The following is an 18,673-nucleotide window of genomic DNA, read 5'->3' as shown; positions in this document are numbered from 1 at the left end:
AAACAAACCACTCTAATTTACATTAGAGTATAATCCAAACACTACAGTCATGGATGAGCTCTATTCTATTGACATGAGAGAACATGATGATTATTATTAAATTATTATGATTAATTAAAAATAAAATTAATGAGAGACGGGGAGTGAAGTAGTAGGATGAAGTCACAAAATCCTACCTTGCAACCTCTTTGCACATCTGGTCATAAATTTTAATTTATCACGTGGAAAATTCCTTCTCAGATATTACTACCCATTTGTGCTACACACGTATTTTTTTCTGCTGTTCAAGTAACTGACTGGCTAGCTCCTGCCCATTTCTTATTTTGCTAATTCACTTCTTTTATTTACCCCTTAGAAGTAGAATCTGCCTAAACATTCCTATCCTATTATTTTTATAGACAAACACATCCATAACTCCAAAAATAAACTATACAGCTAATTGACCTCACAGTCTGGAAGTCCTGATACTAATGAGCAACCTCTAGTACAGTGAGATACTTTCTGCACTGAGAAAATCTGGCCCATTTTTTCTCTCCCCTACTCATCCACAGATCCCCAGCCCCATTTGGGTCCCTGCAAGCTGGTAAATGTGGCAGGGCAGGAGGAAGCTGATAAATTCTCTGCCTGTGCTGGTCTGAGTGATCGCTGCATTTTTTGGGGTACATAATAAATATATTTATATGGTTTCTGTATCTCCTCCAGTGAGCACTGTCAGTGATTGTTTTGCAGATTATAATCTTTTCAAAACAGGACTTTCTTGATCTCAGTTTCTTACAGTGCTAAGGATGCTGTAATGTTTAGTAAATAACAGTATCAATCAATCAGCGGGCTCTGAGGCCTTTCTTTCTTTCACACTTCTCCTCATATTTAACTGCATAGCTACATGAAATGCAAGTTTAGTCATTTTTGAAAATCCACTTGAGCTTCTTAATGGGATGTGCATTGCAATGGAAGCTGTTTTGCCAGCACTAGTTCTATTTTCAGTGGGAAAAAGCTGAAGGAACTAGCCTTTGGAAATGGTTGAAATTCTTGTAAGTGGAATGCTATCATATAAAATTAGCAAACATATAAAACATTTATTGCCACAGAGATACTATACAGATGCTTGGTTCTGGTTTTGTTGGTTTTTAAATTTTTTTTTATCCCCCCCCTCCTTTTATTGCCAACATCTTCCTTAAGTATTCAGCTAGTTCCTAATATGTAGCCTGCAACATAACTGGGCTCCCTCCTGTGTCTGCTCCAATAGTGGCATTCCCTCAGAGTAATAAATATTCTCTATATGACAGTTAGGTTTAGGCATGATTGTAAATACAAAGTTCAGGATTTATAATATCAATTAATATTATCTTACATCCTTATTTCCTGTTGTCTTCATAGCTAAACATGTTTACTCTTAAATTAGAACATAATTAGTAAATAATATAGCTCATTTTTACTGAAAATAGCAGCTTGGCAAAATGTTTCCTATCATCAGGGGCTGACCTTCCCAAAGGCTGAATATCCTGGAACAGCACATTGTAATAAGAGAAATCAGTTATTTTGGATCTTGGCCAAACACTAATTATTTCTCCAGCTGCCCCCCTCCTTTCCAGCTCTTCTTCCCACTCTCCCCAGTAACACTCACATATGTGAGTTGAAGTTAAGAAGTTGCAGTTGGTAAACAAAACAAAGACAAAACTGCTAAGAAGTTAATGAAAACATCAGTAAGTCATAGCATCTGGATCTCATCATCAACCTCTGACGTAAGGAAGATGTCCAGATGTTAGCAGAACTGTAGCAGTTGAAATATTTTGTGAGAGAGGCTCCTTCCAAACAATCAGATGCAAAGCATTTCAGCACTTTCAGCAGTTTTTAGGAATGTTTCAAATACATAACGGTCTTTCAGATGTGCGAAATGTCTGCTTGGTGTCGAAAGAATATAGAGTCCAGGGAGCCAAGTCTGGGAATCAGGAGCCCCCATTTTTTGGAAGTGCATGTGAATGTTCAAAGAGCAGGAGAAGATGAGGCCTCCTGGTTGTCTGTCATAAGGAGAGACTTCTAGCAGAGACATGATACTGCTTATCTTGTAGTTTAACAATATCCACAAAGATGAATTATGAAACTGGGCCCGGAGAGAGCAGACCATAATTTTCATCTTTCTCACTCATTTTTAATCCCTGTCTGACAATGTGTACCACATACAACCCTTGCATGCTGAAAAGTATAAATGATGAAGCTGGTTTCCTAACAGGTTGTTGCCAGGTGTATTGTTTCTTTCCTTCCCCTCATGTCCAGTGGTGACATTTTTCATGCGTGGGTGCTCATTCTCTGCAGAGCAACATGACTGCTTAGTTCCTCTCAGATATGTTTTCTGGGCTCTGGGTGTGCTCCCTCCCTCCTTGGCCCATGCTTATGAAGAATCAGTTTGGAGTCCCCAAGAAAGCAGGAAAGTTAATTCTAAAAATTCCTAATTGCTGAAGTGTTCTGGTCCCGAATTCCTCTTATACATATCCCCAAAATCCCAGGCACAGGACAGGACATGGTGCTGCTGGCTGATTGCTGCAGTCCTAGAATTGGCTATGATGACTGTAGAAAACCAGAATGCTGAAAAAAGGGTGTATTTCCATAATCCCCTCCAGCTGTTGTAACTTGAATGCATGAGGATTTTGTAGCAACCACTTCTATAATATGCTTAGTGTACTGTGTACTTCTTATTGTAAACTTGGACAAAATAGTGCCATTGTTGTAGCTTGATTACAGAAATGATGGTGGAGCTCCATGAAATAAATGTTTTAGATTTCACTAATGGAGGAAAATGTGAAAGTCACAAATAAAACTTTCCAACTGTCCAGTCCCCCAACAGTGCAATTTAGCTCTGCTGTATGAAAATATCCACTACAAATAGCCAAGGTGACACAGTATGCACACTTTCTTTTCCCTATGTGAGTGCTCCAACCTTTACTGGTAACAGACTTCAAATTAGGAGCATGAGGAGTGCTGGAAACAAGACATTCCGGCAGCTGAAAATAAACAACACCAGAATCATGCTACAGGCAGCTATGACCCTTCTGGCACTTCTCTACGTTTTCATATAGAGAACGAGAAATTAAAAAATAGAACATGGAATGAGAACCTAAGGATGCATTTAATTCCAAATGCCCTTTTGAATGAGGATTTTGACTGAAGCACTTTTCCTTAAATGAGTTACAGTCATTCCATGATCAAAACATCAGTGCTAAATAAGACATAATACTCTATATATCTTATCGGAAATTTAGGGTGACAATATTTAAAAAAAATAACAAGCATATGCTGTGCATGAAATGTATTATTTCTGATTGCATTTGATATCTAAATTTGAAAGATGTGAAGAATTATAAATCACATGAATGAAACTAGCATTTTCTCCAAAACCTGCTTACACTACAAGCTTGTTCAATAATTACATGGATGACAACAAAGCTCTTGACTACTCTCAAAGGGAGGAATCTCTAACATGATAACGATATTTGACTATCCACCGGAAATATTTTATTATGGTGTTTTGCACTTTATCAAACAAATAACGTCTTTTGTTATCAGACAATTGTTGTTTACTCTTTTCCTGTTTCTTTTCCATAAATTAGAGTCTATTTACGAGTACATATCAAATCAATACCTGATCATTCTCTACCTCATGGGAAGTGGTTATTTTTAATATTTATAAAATAGCCTGAATAAACCACCAAATCTATAGGACGTTGTCTCCAGATTAGGAGTCAGTAATTTTCTAAAAATGCTGATATAGCCAAACAGTGATATATCTGAATCTGTGTCTTAGGTTCTGCGACATATCTATCCATTTTCTAAAATCTTATTTCACCTACCTACACTATACATCTTTCTCCAATCTCAGAACAAAGCAAACACTTTAATCAGTAATTTTTCTTCTGCATAAGTATTAATTTTAGAGACAGGTAAAATGTAATGCAAAACACTTTACCTTAAACTGGGCCTTTAAAATTTCCCAAGGATGAAAATTCCTTTCTTTACTTCCTTTACTTCCTATAGATAGCTATATATGTATATGCCTGGAAGTGTAAGCAATAGCTGGAAATTGTTTAAGAATGAGTAAATCCTATACTCACAGATTTTGCAGTCCATAAAAAGGCATGTTTTAAGGCATCATAATTAAGAGGGAAGTATGAGAGAAAACAGCAACTATAAACCAAATGGAAATAGAGGGATGCTGATAATGGAGGACAAATCAGCCTTCAGCAAGAGCAGATAGTGTGTTGCAGATACTCCCAGTGATCCTAGACAAGTTATGCAAAGGTTGATATGGCCAGTAGTAAGAAAAACTTAAATAATGATATAATTCTTGCTAATCATCATAAATTAAAAAAATAAAAGGTCTACTCAAAGGGGCCTGCAGAGAAACTTTTCAAAAGTAGATTCAAAATTAATTCAGATTTTATTAAAAACATGGAAAATAGATGAAAGCTGACTGATAGTCCTTTAAAAGGAATCTAAATGGAAAATAGTTCTCTCTGTGGCTACATCTTTAGTGATAACTGACAAGGACATATATAACCTTTCTAGATTCAAACACTAGCAAAGTAGGCATAATGAGAAGTGGTCTGTAACAGATCTTTTCAACTGAGTTATTTTTCATTTCTTTGGCAATTAACAGAAAACAAAACCAAGAAAAACAAGGGTGACAAAAGCCCACTTTATTTTTAGTGGGCCAAAAGTCACAAAATTAACTTAATTCTGGGGTAAATGAAATATTGTAAAGTTTTAGTGAACTGAATTAAGAAAAAATTGAAAATTGAAAATTATAAATGGTAAGTAGGTCAATCAATAATATAATTTCAAATAGAAAAGTTGAAGGTTTATTTTTAAAATACCAAATAAGTAATGTTTTCCCACAGACTTTCAATGACTAAGCCACTGCAGCAAACTAGACATAATTCAACAAACCTAGACTACCTACACATTCTTTTTTTTTTCTAAAATACTAGATATTTCAGAAGACTATTTAGCTTTTCTATCATAAAAAAACCCAAAACAAAAAAAAAAAAAACCCCAAAACAAACCAAAAAGCCCAAAAAAGAGATTGGGGCATATGAGTATTTGGTTGTACTCAGTGTCTGACCATGTTTTCTAAAAAATGCTGGTGAAAATGAAAAATGCAGGACCTTTTAGTCATTTGGTATGATGGGCATAATGGTTCTTAGTACGATGCAGATAAATGCTACATCGTGTCATCTAGAGTCTATCATGCAGATAATTCACCCAGCAATACAGTGGAGGCACTAGGAGAAATCTGTCTACAGTGTTTTGAGGATATGTACATTTCAGAGCTGAGAACGACTCTTGCATGCTCTGGAGAAGCTCACTGCTGCCGCCCCTCTTGTGCAAAAACCCCTGGTCTTTATTGGGAGGCCTGTCGCTGAAGAAGCCAGAGTGTGCTTTCCTTCCCAGCTAAGCCTTGACATCAGTATGGGGAATAAACTGGCAATTCCCAAGGAAATGTTTCTGTTTCTTGTGAATGCAATAACAGGAAAAGTTAAAATTTTCAAATTGCCTATTTAGGGAATCTGGCAACTTGAGTCTTATTCTGTCCTCTTACTCTTTGCTGTTCATTCCATTGCTCCAAATTGTATCCCATCTCTTCTGGGCATTTTTGATGTCCCAGCAATTGAAAATACTTCCATTGTGTTTAGTGATTTATTTAGTGATTAATTTTCCCCATATTAAGATCACCAGATACGACTGCAAACATGCATCTAGATTTTCTTTGTCTGCGTAAATTAAGAAAGAGGAGAAAAGACACTGAGTGGAAAACCATGAGCCGTGTGCCGCCAAAGGCAGTTTGATCATGATGTGATTACACCGAGTTGCAACTCACTGCTGCTCAGAACAGGTATTTTATAAATATGTACCCCATTTGTACAAGACACCATATCTATACAATAATAATATACCATATTTATACAAGTGTGCTTGGCCCCAGCTGGCTGAAACACAGGTGATTCTGCCACATGATGAGATGGCACACACAGTAACTCAGCCCTGGTGTTAGTGTCCAACAGCAGTGTGAGGATGCCGCTCTGCGGTACTCCATCATGGCCAGGGTAGGGTGGCACGCAGAGGTGACCTGAGAGGACAGTTTGTATTTGTTTGCCTCCCTTTACTGTGCCCGCCCAAAATCAAAGCATCTTTAGCTATTATCTTTTAGTTTCATGCAATTTTAATGGCATTTTAAATTTTTTTGTTACTTTTTGCCCAAAACTAATGCTACCTTTCTTTTTTGTCATTAAGACTACATGATCTAATAGAAAACATTTTCTGTGATGTTTTCCCTAGCTAGAAGGTAGATAGTACTGCCTGTTTGATGATTATATCAGATTATATTGCACAATTTGCTATTTCTGTGCAGTTTTTTTTTAAAGGTAAAACATTTTTTGGATTACTTTTTCTTGAATATGCCATGAAGAATGCATATTTCACATTTTCTTTTTTCTTTTGCAAATACTGTGTTCTTTTTCAAAGGTGTGTCCTGATAACACAAATTGCTGATCTAAGTGGATTTCAGTGTCATGACCCTTCTTTACCATTTTTAGGTAGTCAGCAGTTTAAACTGCTGATATTCCAGAGAACAAACAGAAGAGCAACACAACTTGTTGCTGTTTTGTTTCTTTTCCTGAATCTGTTATTCATGAAGTATTTTCAAGAATATACCCTGCTAACTACTCCACTTACATACTGCACTGCTTACTGGGGGGTTAGCTTGATGGTTTTCTGACTTTCTGACTGACAGCAGCCCAAATATACTAGTGGACTGACAAGCCTACATCACCAGCACAACCTGGAAAATTGAACTGTCACTGCTTTTAAGGGTCCTCTAACATCTAAGCCTTGTATTGATAAAAACTGTGACGTTCATGTTCACAACCATCTGCCAAGTACAATAAAAACATGCCGACCCTTATCAGTGCAGCTAAAGAGGCTAAAGGGTTCATGTTCACTCTGCGTTTCTAGGAATGTGACAGTCTCAAGAAATATAATTAGCAGTTATCCATCCCTCAAATATTTGACAATCATATGCAAGGTTAAATATATATGTTTATCAAGGCCTTTTGATATCCTGATAAAACCTGTGTATTTTCATATGTAGGTCACATACAGAAAGTATAAATTACATGTCATTATATGCTTTCCTATGTGAACTGATGAGAGGAAACCAATTTTATAGAAAATGGTTGGTAGTAGTTTTCTTATGTGGACATAGGCCAGAGGTGCTTGTAGTCTGTTGATACAAATGCCATTCTGAACTTAACTATAAATTAAAAAGCTTACTTCAAAGCATTCACATAAACAACTCTAGCAGGTGGAATGGAAATGAATGCCAGGGTAAACAAGTGTCCAGCTGACCAGGCAACACACAGATTAAACAAAAGCTGACTTGGTCCCACCAGCTTGCCTTTTATAGATTTGTGTAACGTCTGTGCCTTTTCACTCAGAATTTCTTTCCTCTCAGTGCTCCTTCCAGTAGAGTTTCAACAGCATCCTGAACATCAGGACCTGCATTGTGACTGATGTTCCATGCCCTGCAGTCTCAAAGCCACCAAAACAGTCCAATTTTCTAACACACCTTTGAGAGATGAAATGGACTATGCGCCCAGTTCAGTTTGCCATGGAAGAGAGGTTAATGTCCAGCACTTTCACAACACTGCCATGTTTGTGACTAACTGCTGAGCACTAAAGTAAATGTAATGTCCCCATCTCCTGTGACCATGAGGCTTTACTGTAAAACAGTTGTAATGCTGAGGTCCTTTGCCCAGGAAACTCACTGTCCTTTGTAGTCTATGGGAACAGGCACAAGATTTATCTAGCCATTGACACAGAACAAGTTTTTTTATGAATTGCTCTAATTTAAAGCAGGTTTTTGCCCCTGTGTTTCTTTATATGCCATGGTCACTCCCTGCCTGATTACCTGATGTAATCAGTTTTGGAATTCACAAATCAGAATTTGGAATTCACAAATGTCTGTTATGCACTTAGCTGCTCTTCTCCAAAATATAAGTGCAGGAGAATGATGTAAAAGTTCAGTTTACATTAGTGAGCCATATCGTCTGCTTCTCCATCATCTCATCCTTGATCTTATCATTATTCACATTTCTCCTCTCTCCTCTCCCCCTCCCCCCCGCCCGCGGGATAAACCATCCCCACTGTAAGTATACAAACAAACCAAAGGATCCCTCTGGCATGTCACACCCATTGTACATTTCTGCTGCCTTTTCTGAAACCTCTAAATGTTGCAATAATAAAAGTAACAACCCCAGCAGGGTGGATGAGAAGCATTCAATCTAACAGGCAGACAATAACAGAAGAGCAAAATAAAGCAAGTTAAATTATCTTCTGCTCTAGCCCTCTGTTATGGTTTGCCTCGAGTTTTTGAGTATTTGCAAGTCAAAATAAAAATGTGAACTGTAACCATATAGTTGGATGGTAATTTATATCTCAGAAACCTAGCTCTGGCATACCTGACACTCACTTGGAGCTCACAGCACTGAAATCCTTGCCAGAGGAAATACCAGTAATTGCTCAGTGCACAGCCCAGATATTCCAACTGACACACTCCTTGGCTGCAAAGCTCTCTGTAACACAACTCAGTGAAGCACATCACAGCAGTAAAGCACAGTCTGACCTAACAGCAAAATAAAATGCTTCAGCGCACTTTAGTCTGAGGAGTTTGCACTGTCATTATCAGACAAAAATTCACTGTTGTTTTTTTTTTTTAACGGATGTTTATCTCGTCTAATTGAAGGAGCACATACAGTCCACCGTAGGCAAAGCACCGAAGTAACGTGACACAGAAACAAAAGGCTGGAGAGATACTTAAAGGCGACATCAATACATTATGCAAATGATGCCACTAATTACCGTTATTGATTATGGTCCCTTACAAATCTTAAAATATACTTATGTAATGTCCTTCTCACCTGCCAGTCGTCTGTCTCTCGTGTTTTTCCAGATAACGTCCAAGGCTCTAGCAGTGGAGTCCCTGATATGATCACTAAATGATCTTCTCAGAGGGGCTTTCACTGGGTGATGCATAATGCAGATCGATCACACATCCAGAGTCAAATGGCTGCAGCTTGGCCCCGGGAAAAAGGGCATTCTTTGCCTGGGGATCTGTCCGAGTTTCTCTTTGCCAGGCAGGCAGGTTGTTACTTTATATAATTTGTCATCAGCCTTGTGGAGCTTTTCCTTGAAGAGTCAGGCATTGCAGTTCTCACTGCGGATGCAGAAAAGCTCAGACTGCAGCCAGCCTACTGGAAAGCTGCCAAAATCTTACATCTGGAACAGTTTACAAATGAGCTAACGATACAGTCATTTAGATTTGGGGCTTTATTTGTGGATATCTATAGGATTCTAGCTTCCTGTTTAATCAAATAACTTACCAGGCACATACTTGCATGCTCATTTATTAGGATAATATTTCCCTGCTTAACTGATATTTCAGGTAATCTTTCATGGTTTGACATGAAAAAGGTAAGAAACAGAAAAGAGATAAAGTAATTTTAAGTATCTGCAGTTCAGGTACCTTATTTCATTACCATATTTTTCTTGCATATTACCCCATCTGTGGCACAGAATAGGGCCTGATTCTGAGTTTCCTGTATGTAGTAGTACTTTATGCCAACACAGTAATGAAGGGATGGAAATATAAAAGTGAGAGGAAAAGGGGAGACAAGAAAAAAGGAGAGGGAACTAGGCCCCTGCATCTTTGCTGAGTAGAAAGAGAAGGTTCCATATGTAAAAAGTTTATGTATGTAACTGAGATTAATAGTCACAGTAAATGAAGCCATTTGACCTTGCTTATTTTGACCTTTTTAATTGATTACTTTGTCCTGTGGCTTCCCTGAGGGAGACAGGGAGGAATAAAGGGGTAGCTAAGACTCCTTTCCTAATGTTATGTATGCCAATATGTGAAGAGGTGAGACATCCCAGCCTAAAAACGTAATCCCCTTTGTTATTGGGGAAAGCAAGAACTGTTGAATAAATTTGTCTTCATTTTAATTCTAGGTGGAGTCCTTGATTTTCACAGCAACTACAGCTGTTAAAGTCAGATGCTGTTGTTTTCTTGAGAAGTATTATGTTATCATTAAAATTGATTGATTAACTTCTCACAAGGTTGGTGTGCACAGATCAAATTACAGAATCACAAATTTCAGCCTGTGGAGTCCCACTCCCTTTGAATTTCTTCCTAAGAACAAAAGAGTTTTTCATTTAATTAGACTAGATAATTTATTTCACACTTTCTTATTGTACTTATTCTTATGTAACTTTTTTCCAATGCCTTCTCAGTTCCCTTTCACTAGTCCTCATTTCCTTTAAGACAAATCATGATCTCATTCCAACAATGAAAAGAAATTTACACGATTTGCAATAGTGTAACTGAGGGAAGAATTGGCTCACCATCTATTTAAAGCAGATCATATTTTTTTTCCTCCCAGGCTTTTGTCTTTTATCTTTATAGAGCATCTGCAAACATTAATGTCCTGTGTACATCTTTGAACAAAATCAACAGCAGCAAGGGATCTCTACAGTCTGCAGTTCCTTTCTTCATTACACCCCTCCTACTTTTTGAGGCTGGATGGAGAAAGAAGCATCCAACGCTCTAGAAAAATTCAACTACTCTTGAAATGTGTGGTTGTTTTTTTTTGTTATTATTCTAGCAAAACTTCCTTGTAGAACAAGTGACAATGCTTACATAGGCAAATGCTGACATGATGACCAGAGTGTAATCTATCTACTTTGAAACATGTGCGGCCTGTTCAGGTGACATCTGCTATTGTTTCTATTGGTGACCAGCTCAGAAGAATACTTGTTCATTTTTAAATGAGGATGTAGTAAGCAATATCTGGAGCTGAATGTGTATACCTCTGTATTTCAGCTGAGTAGCACTGTCAGAGGAAAACAGAAGGCAATGAGGGAGAAGGCAGTCTCAGCAGATTTTTAACTACCAGTGGCTATGCCTATGTTACCAACAACGTGGCCCAGAAAGAGCAAAATAAATGGTACCAAGGTTCTAACATATCTTGAGGTGGGGTTACTTTGAACTAGGTCTACCTGGGTCTCATGAACTGAATGAATCCTCACCAAGGGTTGAGATCACTGGTGCTCTACCAGGACGCATCTTCTGGCTTAGTTTCATATGAAACCAAACCAGTTCACATGCTCTAAGACTGCTTGGAGATACAAACCAAAGGGTGCTGTTGGGAGATCCTTTTTTTTTGAAAATCTTTTTCAAAAGCGTACACCTGGTCGAGGCTAAAATGTCAATAAAAATGCACCCACTATTATTCATTTTAGCAGCTAAATCAACTTTTAAAAAAAGGGCAATATATAGGCTGCTGATCAGGGTTTAATTCTATGAGAACTGTTGTGGGTTCTGTTACATAGGTAGACATGTCACAACCCAAAATACTTAAAACAGTCAGCGCAACCAGTTCAACAAAATGGGCTGGAAAATGTCAGCATGACCCAACAAAGGGCAAAGAAGGAGTAAAGATAAACGGTAACAAAGCAGGGGAAGATGGCTAAGAGAGTCTGCTTGTCTGATGTTACAACACAGAAATGGATAATCTAAGTAGATTTTGTAAAGAATTTAATTAAATGTCAGAACATTCTTAATGGACCATGGACAAGAAAACAGCTAGGTATCAGTAGGCTAGAAATCTGGATAGGAAATAAAAGGACATCAATTATAGAAAAGTGTGGATTGAGAGATCTAATGGGTAAGATAGTTAAAAAGCAAATATACACAAAGAGGAAATTTGAGATGAACAACATTCACTGTGGTCATAAAATGTTTGCCATGCAATATGAAAGTATAAAATGATTTAAAAATAATGTTAAAAAGGAGGCATCAGAGCAGAGCTGTACTTCAGTCTCTGTGCTTGTGTTATTTAAATAACAACCCTTGTAGAACAATGCACTCTGTTTCGGTCTGGACCTCTCAATACCCAAAAGATGCTGAAAAGACATCCACAAAACCCGATGCTCTGGGATACTATCAGCTGGTGCCACCAGGGTGATGGTGGCAGTTGCTCTTAGTTCTATGCTGGGCAACACCCACGCACTCAGGGGAAATCTGCGACTTGCCATGGCTGCTGTGCCATTGTCTGATACTCATGTTGAGAGCCCTACACTGCACCTCAGGCAAGCTCCTCCTGCATTCCCAGACATGACGCTGTGTTTGAAGAAGTGTTACTGCCCAAATGATACCTGCCCACGTAGAGAGAGATATTTGCCCTTTCAGCTCAGACGTACTCCCTCTCGCCTTGCAAGTTTAGCTGTTTGAGTGGAGACAGCTACCTGAATCACGTGCCTACGGTTACCTCCAGATTGCATGGAAAAGCTTTCTCTATTTCTCTGGTAAATTCATGCTCACAGTCTCAACTGGGAGAGGATGCCACTAGTGCCAAGTACATGTGTACAGACCTCGGCTAGTGAATCTCTGATGTCGGTCAACATGAATGTATATTAGATTAATTTATGGAGAAAGGTGTTAAATCAAACAGTTAAATCAGAGCACTGGGAATGGTATTAAAGGTAAAAAGTTTTAATGGTGAGATTTATGGACTGGCAAAGAAAATGTTTTCAAAGAAAATGGCAAAATGTTTGGCTGCTCTATTCGAAAATGTCCTGGAAAATCTCCTGAAAACAAATACCTTCCTTTAGCTGGGAAATGGCCTGGGCACCCTTCCATATGTTACATCTACAATTCAATTAGCTGTATACAGGTACTACAGCAAAATGCAGGCAAAAATAAGCAAAGTCCTAACCCCAGAACCAGCATCTAGGTAAAATTTATGATGCAGCTCTATTCTTGGCTTCACTGTATCTGGAAACTTAAGGAAGACCACCAGCAGGCACAGGTTTTGTACTTGAGTAATATTCACGGTGATCACAATCATAGTGCAGTCACTACTGCAGCTATCCTCCAGAATTATTTTACTTTTTTCAGTATTTTCTGTTCAATGGCTGAGATGAAAAAAAGCCCAAAGAAATTCTTATATTCAAAAGATAAACATGGATGGGCCAGCAAAGACGTGTGCTGGACTAAAAATAGTATGATAGGAATCTGAAGGAGGGGGTCTATTGCTGACAAGAGGGGAATGCAGCAGACAGTGTTTGGGGGGGAAAGGTGACAGTACCCCCTCAGGAAAGAGATGACTGTGAACATGTGCGGAGCAGCATGCATGCCCAGGGAAGTCTTTGTGGAATTCCACAGGCAAATATTTATAGAGACCGTATCCCCACCTGCCTGTTCAGCCAGCTTGGAGCTGGGCTGAGCCCTGCTCTCCTGCCAGCCAAGATCGGCCCCGCCACTGCTGCTCACAGGACAGTGTCCTTCTGGTTAGCCAGGCCTAGCCTGCCTCTGGGCTGCAGCCACTGAGTTCTCCCACTCCTCTTTTCAGAAATATTTTTAAAAAGGTCTTGTTAATATCAGTAAAGTGGTGCCTCTCCAGTCTTTCTCTCAAGGCTGGATTTACTTGTAAAGTGCCACTCATTTTTCCTAAACATACTGTTCTTAAACCAGCTGAGGGCAGAAGGCAGAGGCTAATTCCTAACCACCTTACCACTCCTCAGCAGTTCAAGCTGAAGGATCTAACCTTGCCAAATATATCTGTTTTCTGTCCTTTAGTGGTTCTGTCCATACCTTGGTCTGCAAAAATAACATTAAAGATTCTTTTTCCTCTTTAAGGCAAAGAGCAGACAGAATGCATCAGGTATTAGGATGGACGGGAATGGTGATCTCATTTTTAGTTCTGGCAACATCCAGCTCCTAGGAAGTAAACAGTTATGCAAGCCTCACTCTCTTCAGGCTTGCTCACAGTGCATCAACTTCCCTTCTGAATGTTTACGAATGTGCAAATTCTTATGTTTATCTCTGGTTCATCTGTGTGATTCTGGCCCCTTGAGTCTGGAAGGATGTATGCATCCAAAATATGCATAGCCATTCAGAGACACATAATTTTTCAAACATGCTGCCAGTCTGAGTTGTGCTGTGACTTCCATATGGGCTGCATGCAACAAATAGTATGGCAAATTCAGACCATCTTCACTGGGTGGTCTATGCAGCTTGACTGATCTGATGCATGCAACCGCCTTCCCCTTGTTACAGAAACAAAAAAGTAATGCCATAACTCTCCAAAAGTACCACAAAACAAAAGAATGATTCAAAATCAAAATTTTAGGTCTAATTAAAAATGCCTGCTGGGCACATAGCATGTGTCATTGTTTCATCTCTCAGCAGATGTCTCCAAATGCTATCTAGGAGACCAGACTGGGAAAGGAGCCCTTTGAATTTGGCTTTGACATGTGTTGCTTTCCAAAAGACAATCTGGTACTGCAACATCTGCAGTATCTGAGAAATCTGATACATATCAGATCTTTAGACAAGAAGCATCCACGAATCACAGCAGACTATAAGGATTTAGAGAAATTTCTACAGAGAGACAGGCAAATAAAATGTACTTTGTTGAAACAGAAAAGTTTCAATAGAAGCTTGACAAATCTTAGCAAAATGTTTGTTATGACAAAGCCACGTCTTCATTAGTTTTGATTTGGTTTTAAAAAAAAATCTCTTCTGAAATATACTTTTTCATTATTTATTTATTTATTGAAGGAAGGAAGGGGGATGGGTATGTAACACTGTGGTATTTCCAAAGAGATACTTTAATAAAAAAAATCTTTCCATGACAAGTTTTTTCTTTTTTCTTCCATATTAGGAATAAAAATTTCAGAACATTATTTATATCTTTTCTTGCACTAGAAGTGAAAATCAGCACGTTAAAGAAACCCAGATCTCCAAGGCTTGGAAGGCAGGCAGGATAAGGGTTATAGTGAGGAAGTCTATTCTCTCCTCCCATGTTTTGGCCTCCTACTTACATGGGACTGAGGGAGAGCATTAGGTTTCTTTTTTGTGTCAAGTGTCACTGCATGATATAGATAAAATGAAGTAAAAATGAAGATTAGTCATTGATGGAAAAAGGTGTTGAACAGGCTGGGAGTCTCCCCAGCCCACAGACTGGATTTGTCTGCCGATTTGTGTATAATGTTCTCTCCTCTTCAGCCTCTCCATTTCTTTTATTCCTTTCCAAGATCCCTTACAAGTTATTCCTTGCTGCTGTTTTAATCTTCTACCTTCTAAAGACGGCTCCATCATGCTTTCTACCATTTCCTCCCCATCCCTGGCCCAGCTATATCCTTTTCCATCATCTGACCTCTGATTCCTATGCCTGGCTGCTCTTCTCGATGTTGCTCCTTTCACTCCTCCCTGCTGGGATAGACAAGGGCTTGCAAGCATTTTGTGCCAGTGGGAGCATTGCTACACTGATCAAAACAGAGTGGAGCTGCTCTGCATCCTGATCTCAGTGGGAACTGCACAAAAGATAGTAACAAATGTTTGGGTGGTGGTTGCTGCAATGGTGCTGATGATGTGAGTGCACAACTCAACCATATGTTACTATGTGTCCCACCACATTTTGTTCCAAGTGCCCTGTGAGATGCATGTCAACACCCTGTAGTTAACCTTTGAACAGCCTGGGACCTAAATGGGTGCATTCTGGAGAAGAGATAGTAGACCATGTAACAGACAACATTCCCTGAGCTTCCTCCAGGGGTGGGAAGACCGCGCTGCCTGCTGTCCCCGCACTGTTTCCCAATGGTGGTAGCAGGGGTGTAGGGAAGCCCCAAGGACAGCCCTGCCCTCTCCAGGTGACAGTCGTTGCCTCGTGCATACTGCTTTTGTAAGTTATGCAGGCCTTATACCCTCATGCTGTGGCCCAGACATGTATTTTTGAATAAGCAGCGTGTTTAAGTAGTCGTAAAGAAAATGCACAAAATCCACTTTCCTAGCAGTAGTCCATGATGCAGACTGCAACTGTTGTTGCTTTCACAGACTTTTTAATGTGTAACCATTGAAGACTACTTCTGGTGAAACACTGAGATGATCTTGTGAAGGCATCTACCTTAATTGCCTTTTGTTGTGTGATAAATACATGCTGATGGGTTTATGTAAACTGAGTAGCCTGGCCTTCTATTATACATTTATGAGTTTCAAATTAAGCATGATTCCAAATAAACACTAACAATATTTAGCAGACTTCATGATGTGATTATAACCTGGCCTTGCAAATAGCCCCATAGCTTAATTGGAGTTCTGTGCACTTCAAAGTGTAAGCTTATCTGGCTGTTTCTGAGCTGCTGTCTCACTATCACTGTGTGCTCCAAAAATAATAAATAAACCAACACAGGAAAGCAGAAAACATTTCTAATCACAGCCATAAATATAAAATAATAACAAATAACTGAATAACATGAAAGAAGATATGCTCCCAGTTTCAGTTGTACATTGTTCTGTATTAACTTGTTTTCTAATGTAACTGGTTATAAAATATCCCTACATTATTAGAAAATCCAGTCTTCCCCCTACTGCCAACTGTTTTCTGAAATACTGTATGTTAATGAGAAAAAATGGGATATTAATGAACACTGGTGCCATAACTGAAAATTCAAATGAGAAGTGTTAAAGCTTCATTCTGTTTAACAACATGCGAGTCACCTGTTTAGAGGTTTATGGAAGTATTAATATATAGGGGTGTCCAAGCACTTCCAAATACCTAACTTGAGCTGGTGAACTTTCTCAGTTAATATCTCTTTCATACAGAATAGTTGACGGCAGTAGGCTGTGAACTGAGATCAGTTTTCAGCATTAGCCATCTGTTATGCCTTACCACAGCAAACAGCATTAAACAGAGTCGTTTCTTCTTCCTTCACAGTGACCTGACATGCAAATGGCCCATACCTAGATATCTTTTTGTCATCTTGAATGGTCCCATCACTGGGATTATGGCAGGATTAATATAATTTCATAGAATAAAATACATGGCCTAAGGTACTTCTTTCTTTCCAGTGGAAATGCAAATGTGGTTGTACACAAAATTACAATAATAGAAAATTGCAGGTCCCACACACACACAAAAAAAACCCCAAACAACAAACAAAAAAACCCCCTCCAAACAGCCCATCACTTCCCAAACAAACAACTCCCTGTTTTTAGTTCCTATCAAAATTCTCTCTATATAATATTTGTTCACAGTTAGCAATTTTCCTTCTTTGTCTTCTGTTTTTTTCTCTCTCCCACTCTCTTTCCCTCTCTCCTGTTCATGTTTACTCAGTCATACTAAGATGGAGAGTTCCTTGGATTAAAGGTCCTCCTCTTTAGACATCCCTTATACAAAATGGCACAATATTAATAAGATATTAAAGCAACAAAATCTTTGAGCTTGCCTGCAATGACCAACATGATCACTGATTGTGAATAAACCCGATTTTATTGTAAAACGTGTCTCACTGAGTTTAAAATAATCTCGCAGTGGCTGGCTGGTGTCTGTGTACAGAGAAGTGAGAAGAATGGGAGTGGGGGGAGTGTTATACGAGCTGGACTCATCTAAGTCAGAGGGTGAGCGGGGAGATAATTCAGAGTACAGACTGAGATCATTCTGAACAGAGAGATCAAAGAACAGCTAGAAATTTTAAACCGAGGAAAAAGTCCCAGTGCTTGCAGGGTAAGATGGAAAAAGCTCATTCCTCAGAAGATTTAGTGTGATTTAGGGGGCTCATGTAAGTTGTATTAATTAGAACTGCCCTATGTAATGTGTGTTTTACTAAGTGATGTAAAGAGGCTGAGTTGGCCTCCTCCCTTCTCACCCATGCTGCTGCCATTGCAGCACTGTGAAACACAATCTGTACAGAGTTTTTTTGTCATGGTGAAGACAAGCATGATGTAACCCTCCCTGAACTGCTGGTTTGTGGCCTCAGTGGCAGAGAAAACAGGAGAAATACTGGAATTTTCATAGGAAGCAACAATGTAGGAAGTAGGATCCAAACTGAATCTAAACTTTTAGGTAGGTATTGGAACAGATCATCAGTAGATTTCAAGATTTCACTAATTAAAGCACTGCTGGAAAGTTTGTGCATGGTAACTTCTTGCTCCTTTTTTGTGCAAATGTTTATTTGCATAGTTAGACTGGGGATTTATTTTTAATACTGCCTAACTTCCCCAGACTCCAGATTTCAGTTTCTGATGTCTGCCATGCTTTAACCATTTGTCCTGGAGTTCTCTGTGACACAACTTCTTTGAGGTGCTTTATTTACATAATCATTTAAAATCCAGTCCTTTGGGGAAAATGAATGAAATGTCAGTTTCCTGATCTTTAAAAGTTCTAGCAAGTTTTTCTTAAATACTTGATGATGATTTGGTACAGAAATTTGATCTTTTGTAGACATTCCTTTTTTCATCCTTCCAAAAGTCCCTTTGTTGTAGCCATTGGCAAGCCCCTGAGAAACTCTATTTCATAGCAATTCTGCAGCACTGGAGGTTAGTGATCAACAGCTCAGAAGGTATTTTCTCACCTGAGATATGTACAGCCTGGGAAGTCTTTGCAAACACAGCTCTAAGCTGCTACCAGCCCTGTAACAGGTTGAATGAATGAGAGAACCCATCTCACCTGGGCTTTTAGTGACCCCACTACTTCATCTCACAAAAAGGTGGAAGATTGATTAGTCCCTCATCTAATATCTTACAGAATGAAAACGTTCTGCTGGAGTTGGGAGGGAGACTGGTATA

General features: G+C 38.9%; 1 protein-coding gene across 2 annotated transcripts in view; it reads right to left on the bottom strand.

The window, feature by feature from the left end:
- The window catches only part of DLC1 (DLC1 Rho GTPase activating protein), a 230,746-nt gene that overhangs the window by 92,278 nt on the left and 119,795 nt on the right, over nt 1-18,673 (bottom strand). Inside the window, exon 1 of one of the 2 annotated variants that reach the window (XM_056333830.1) lies at nt 8,970-9,262. The exons of the other annotated variant lie outside the window; for it this stretch is intronic. Coding sequence (XP_056189805.1) covers nt 8,970-9,084 — 115 coding nt within the window. The 5' untranslated portion in view covers nt 9,085-9,262. Of the gene's footprint in view, nt 1-8,969; nt 9,263-18,673 lie in introns of those variants that run through there. 2 annotated transcript variants of the gene reach the window in all.

The sequence above is a fragment of the Falco biarmicus genome, chromosome 1 (assembly GCF_023638135.1).
Source record: "Falco biarmicus isolate bFalBia1 chromosome 1, bFalBia1.pri, whole genome shotgun sequence".
NCBI classification, from domain to species: domain Eukaryota; kingdom Metazoa; phylum Chordata; class Aves; order Falconiformes; family Falconidae; genus Falco; species Falco biarmicus.
Note: the sequence above shows the minus strand (reverse complement) of the source record. Positions and strands in the feature narration are given on the sequence as shown.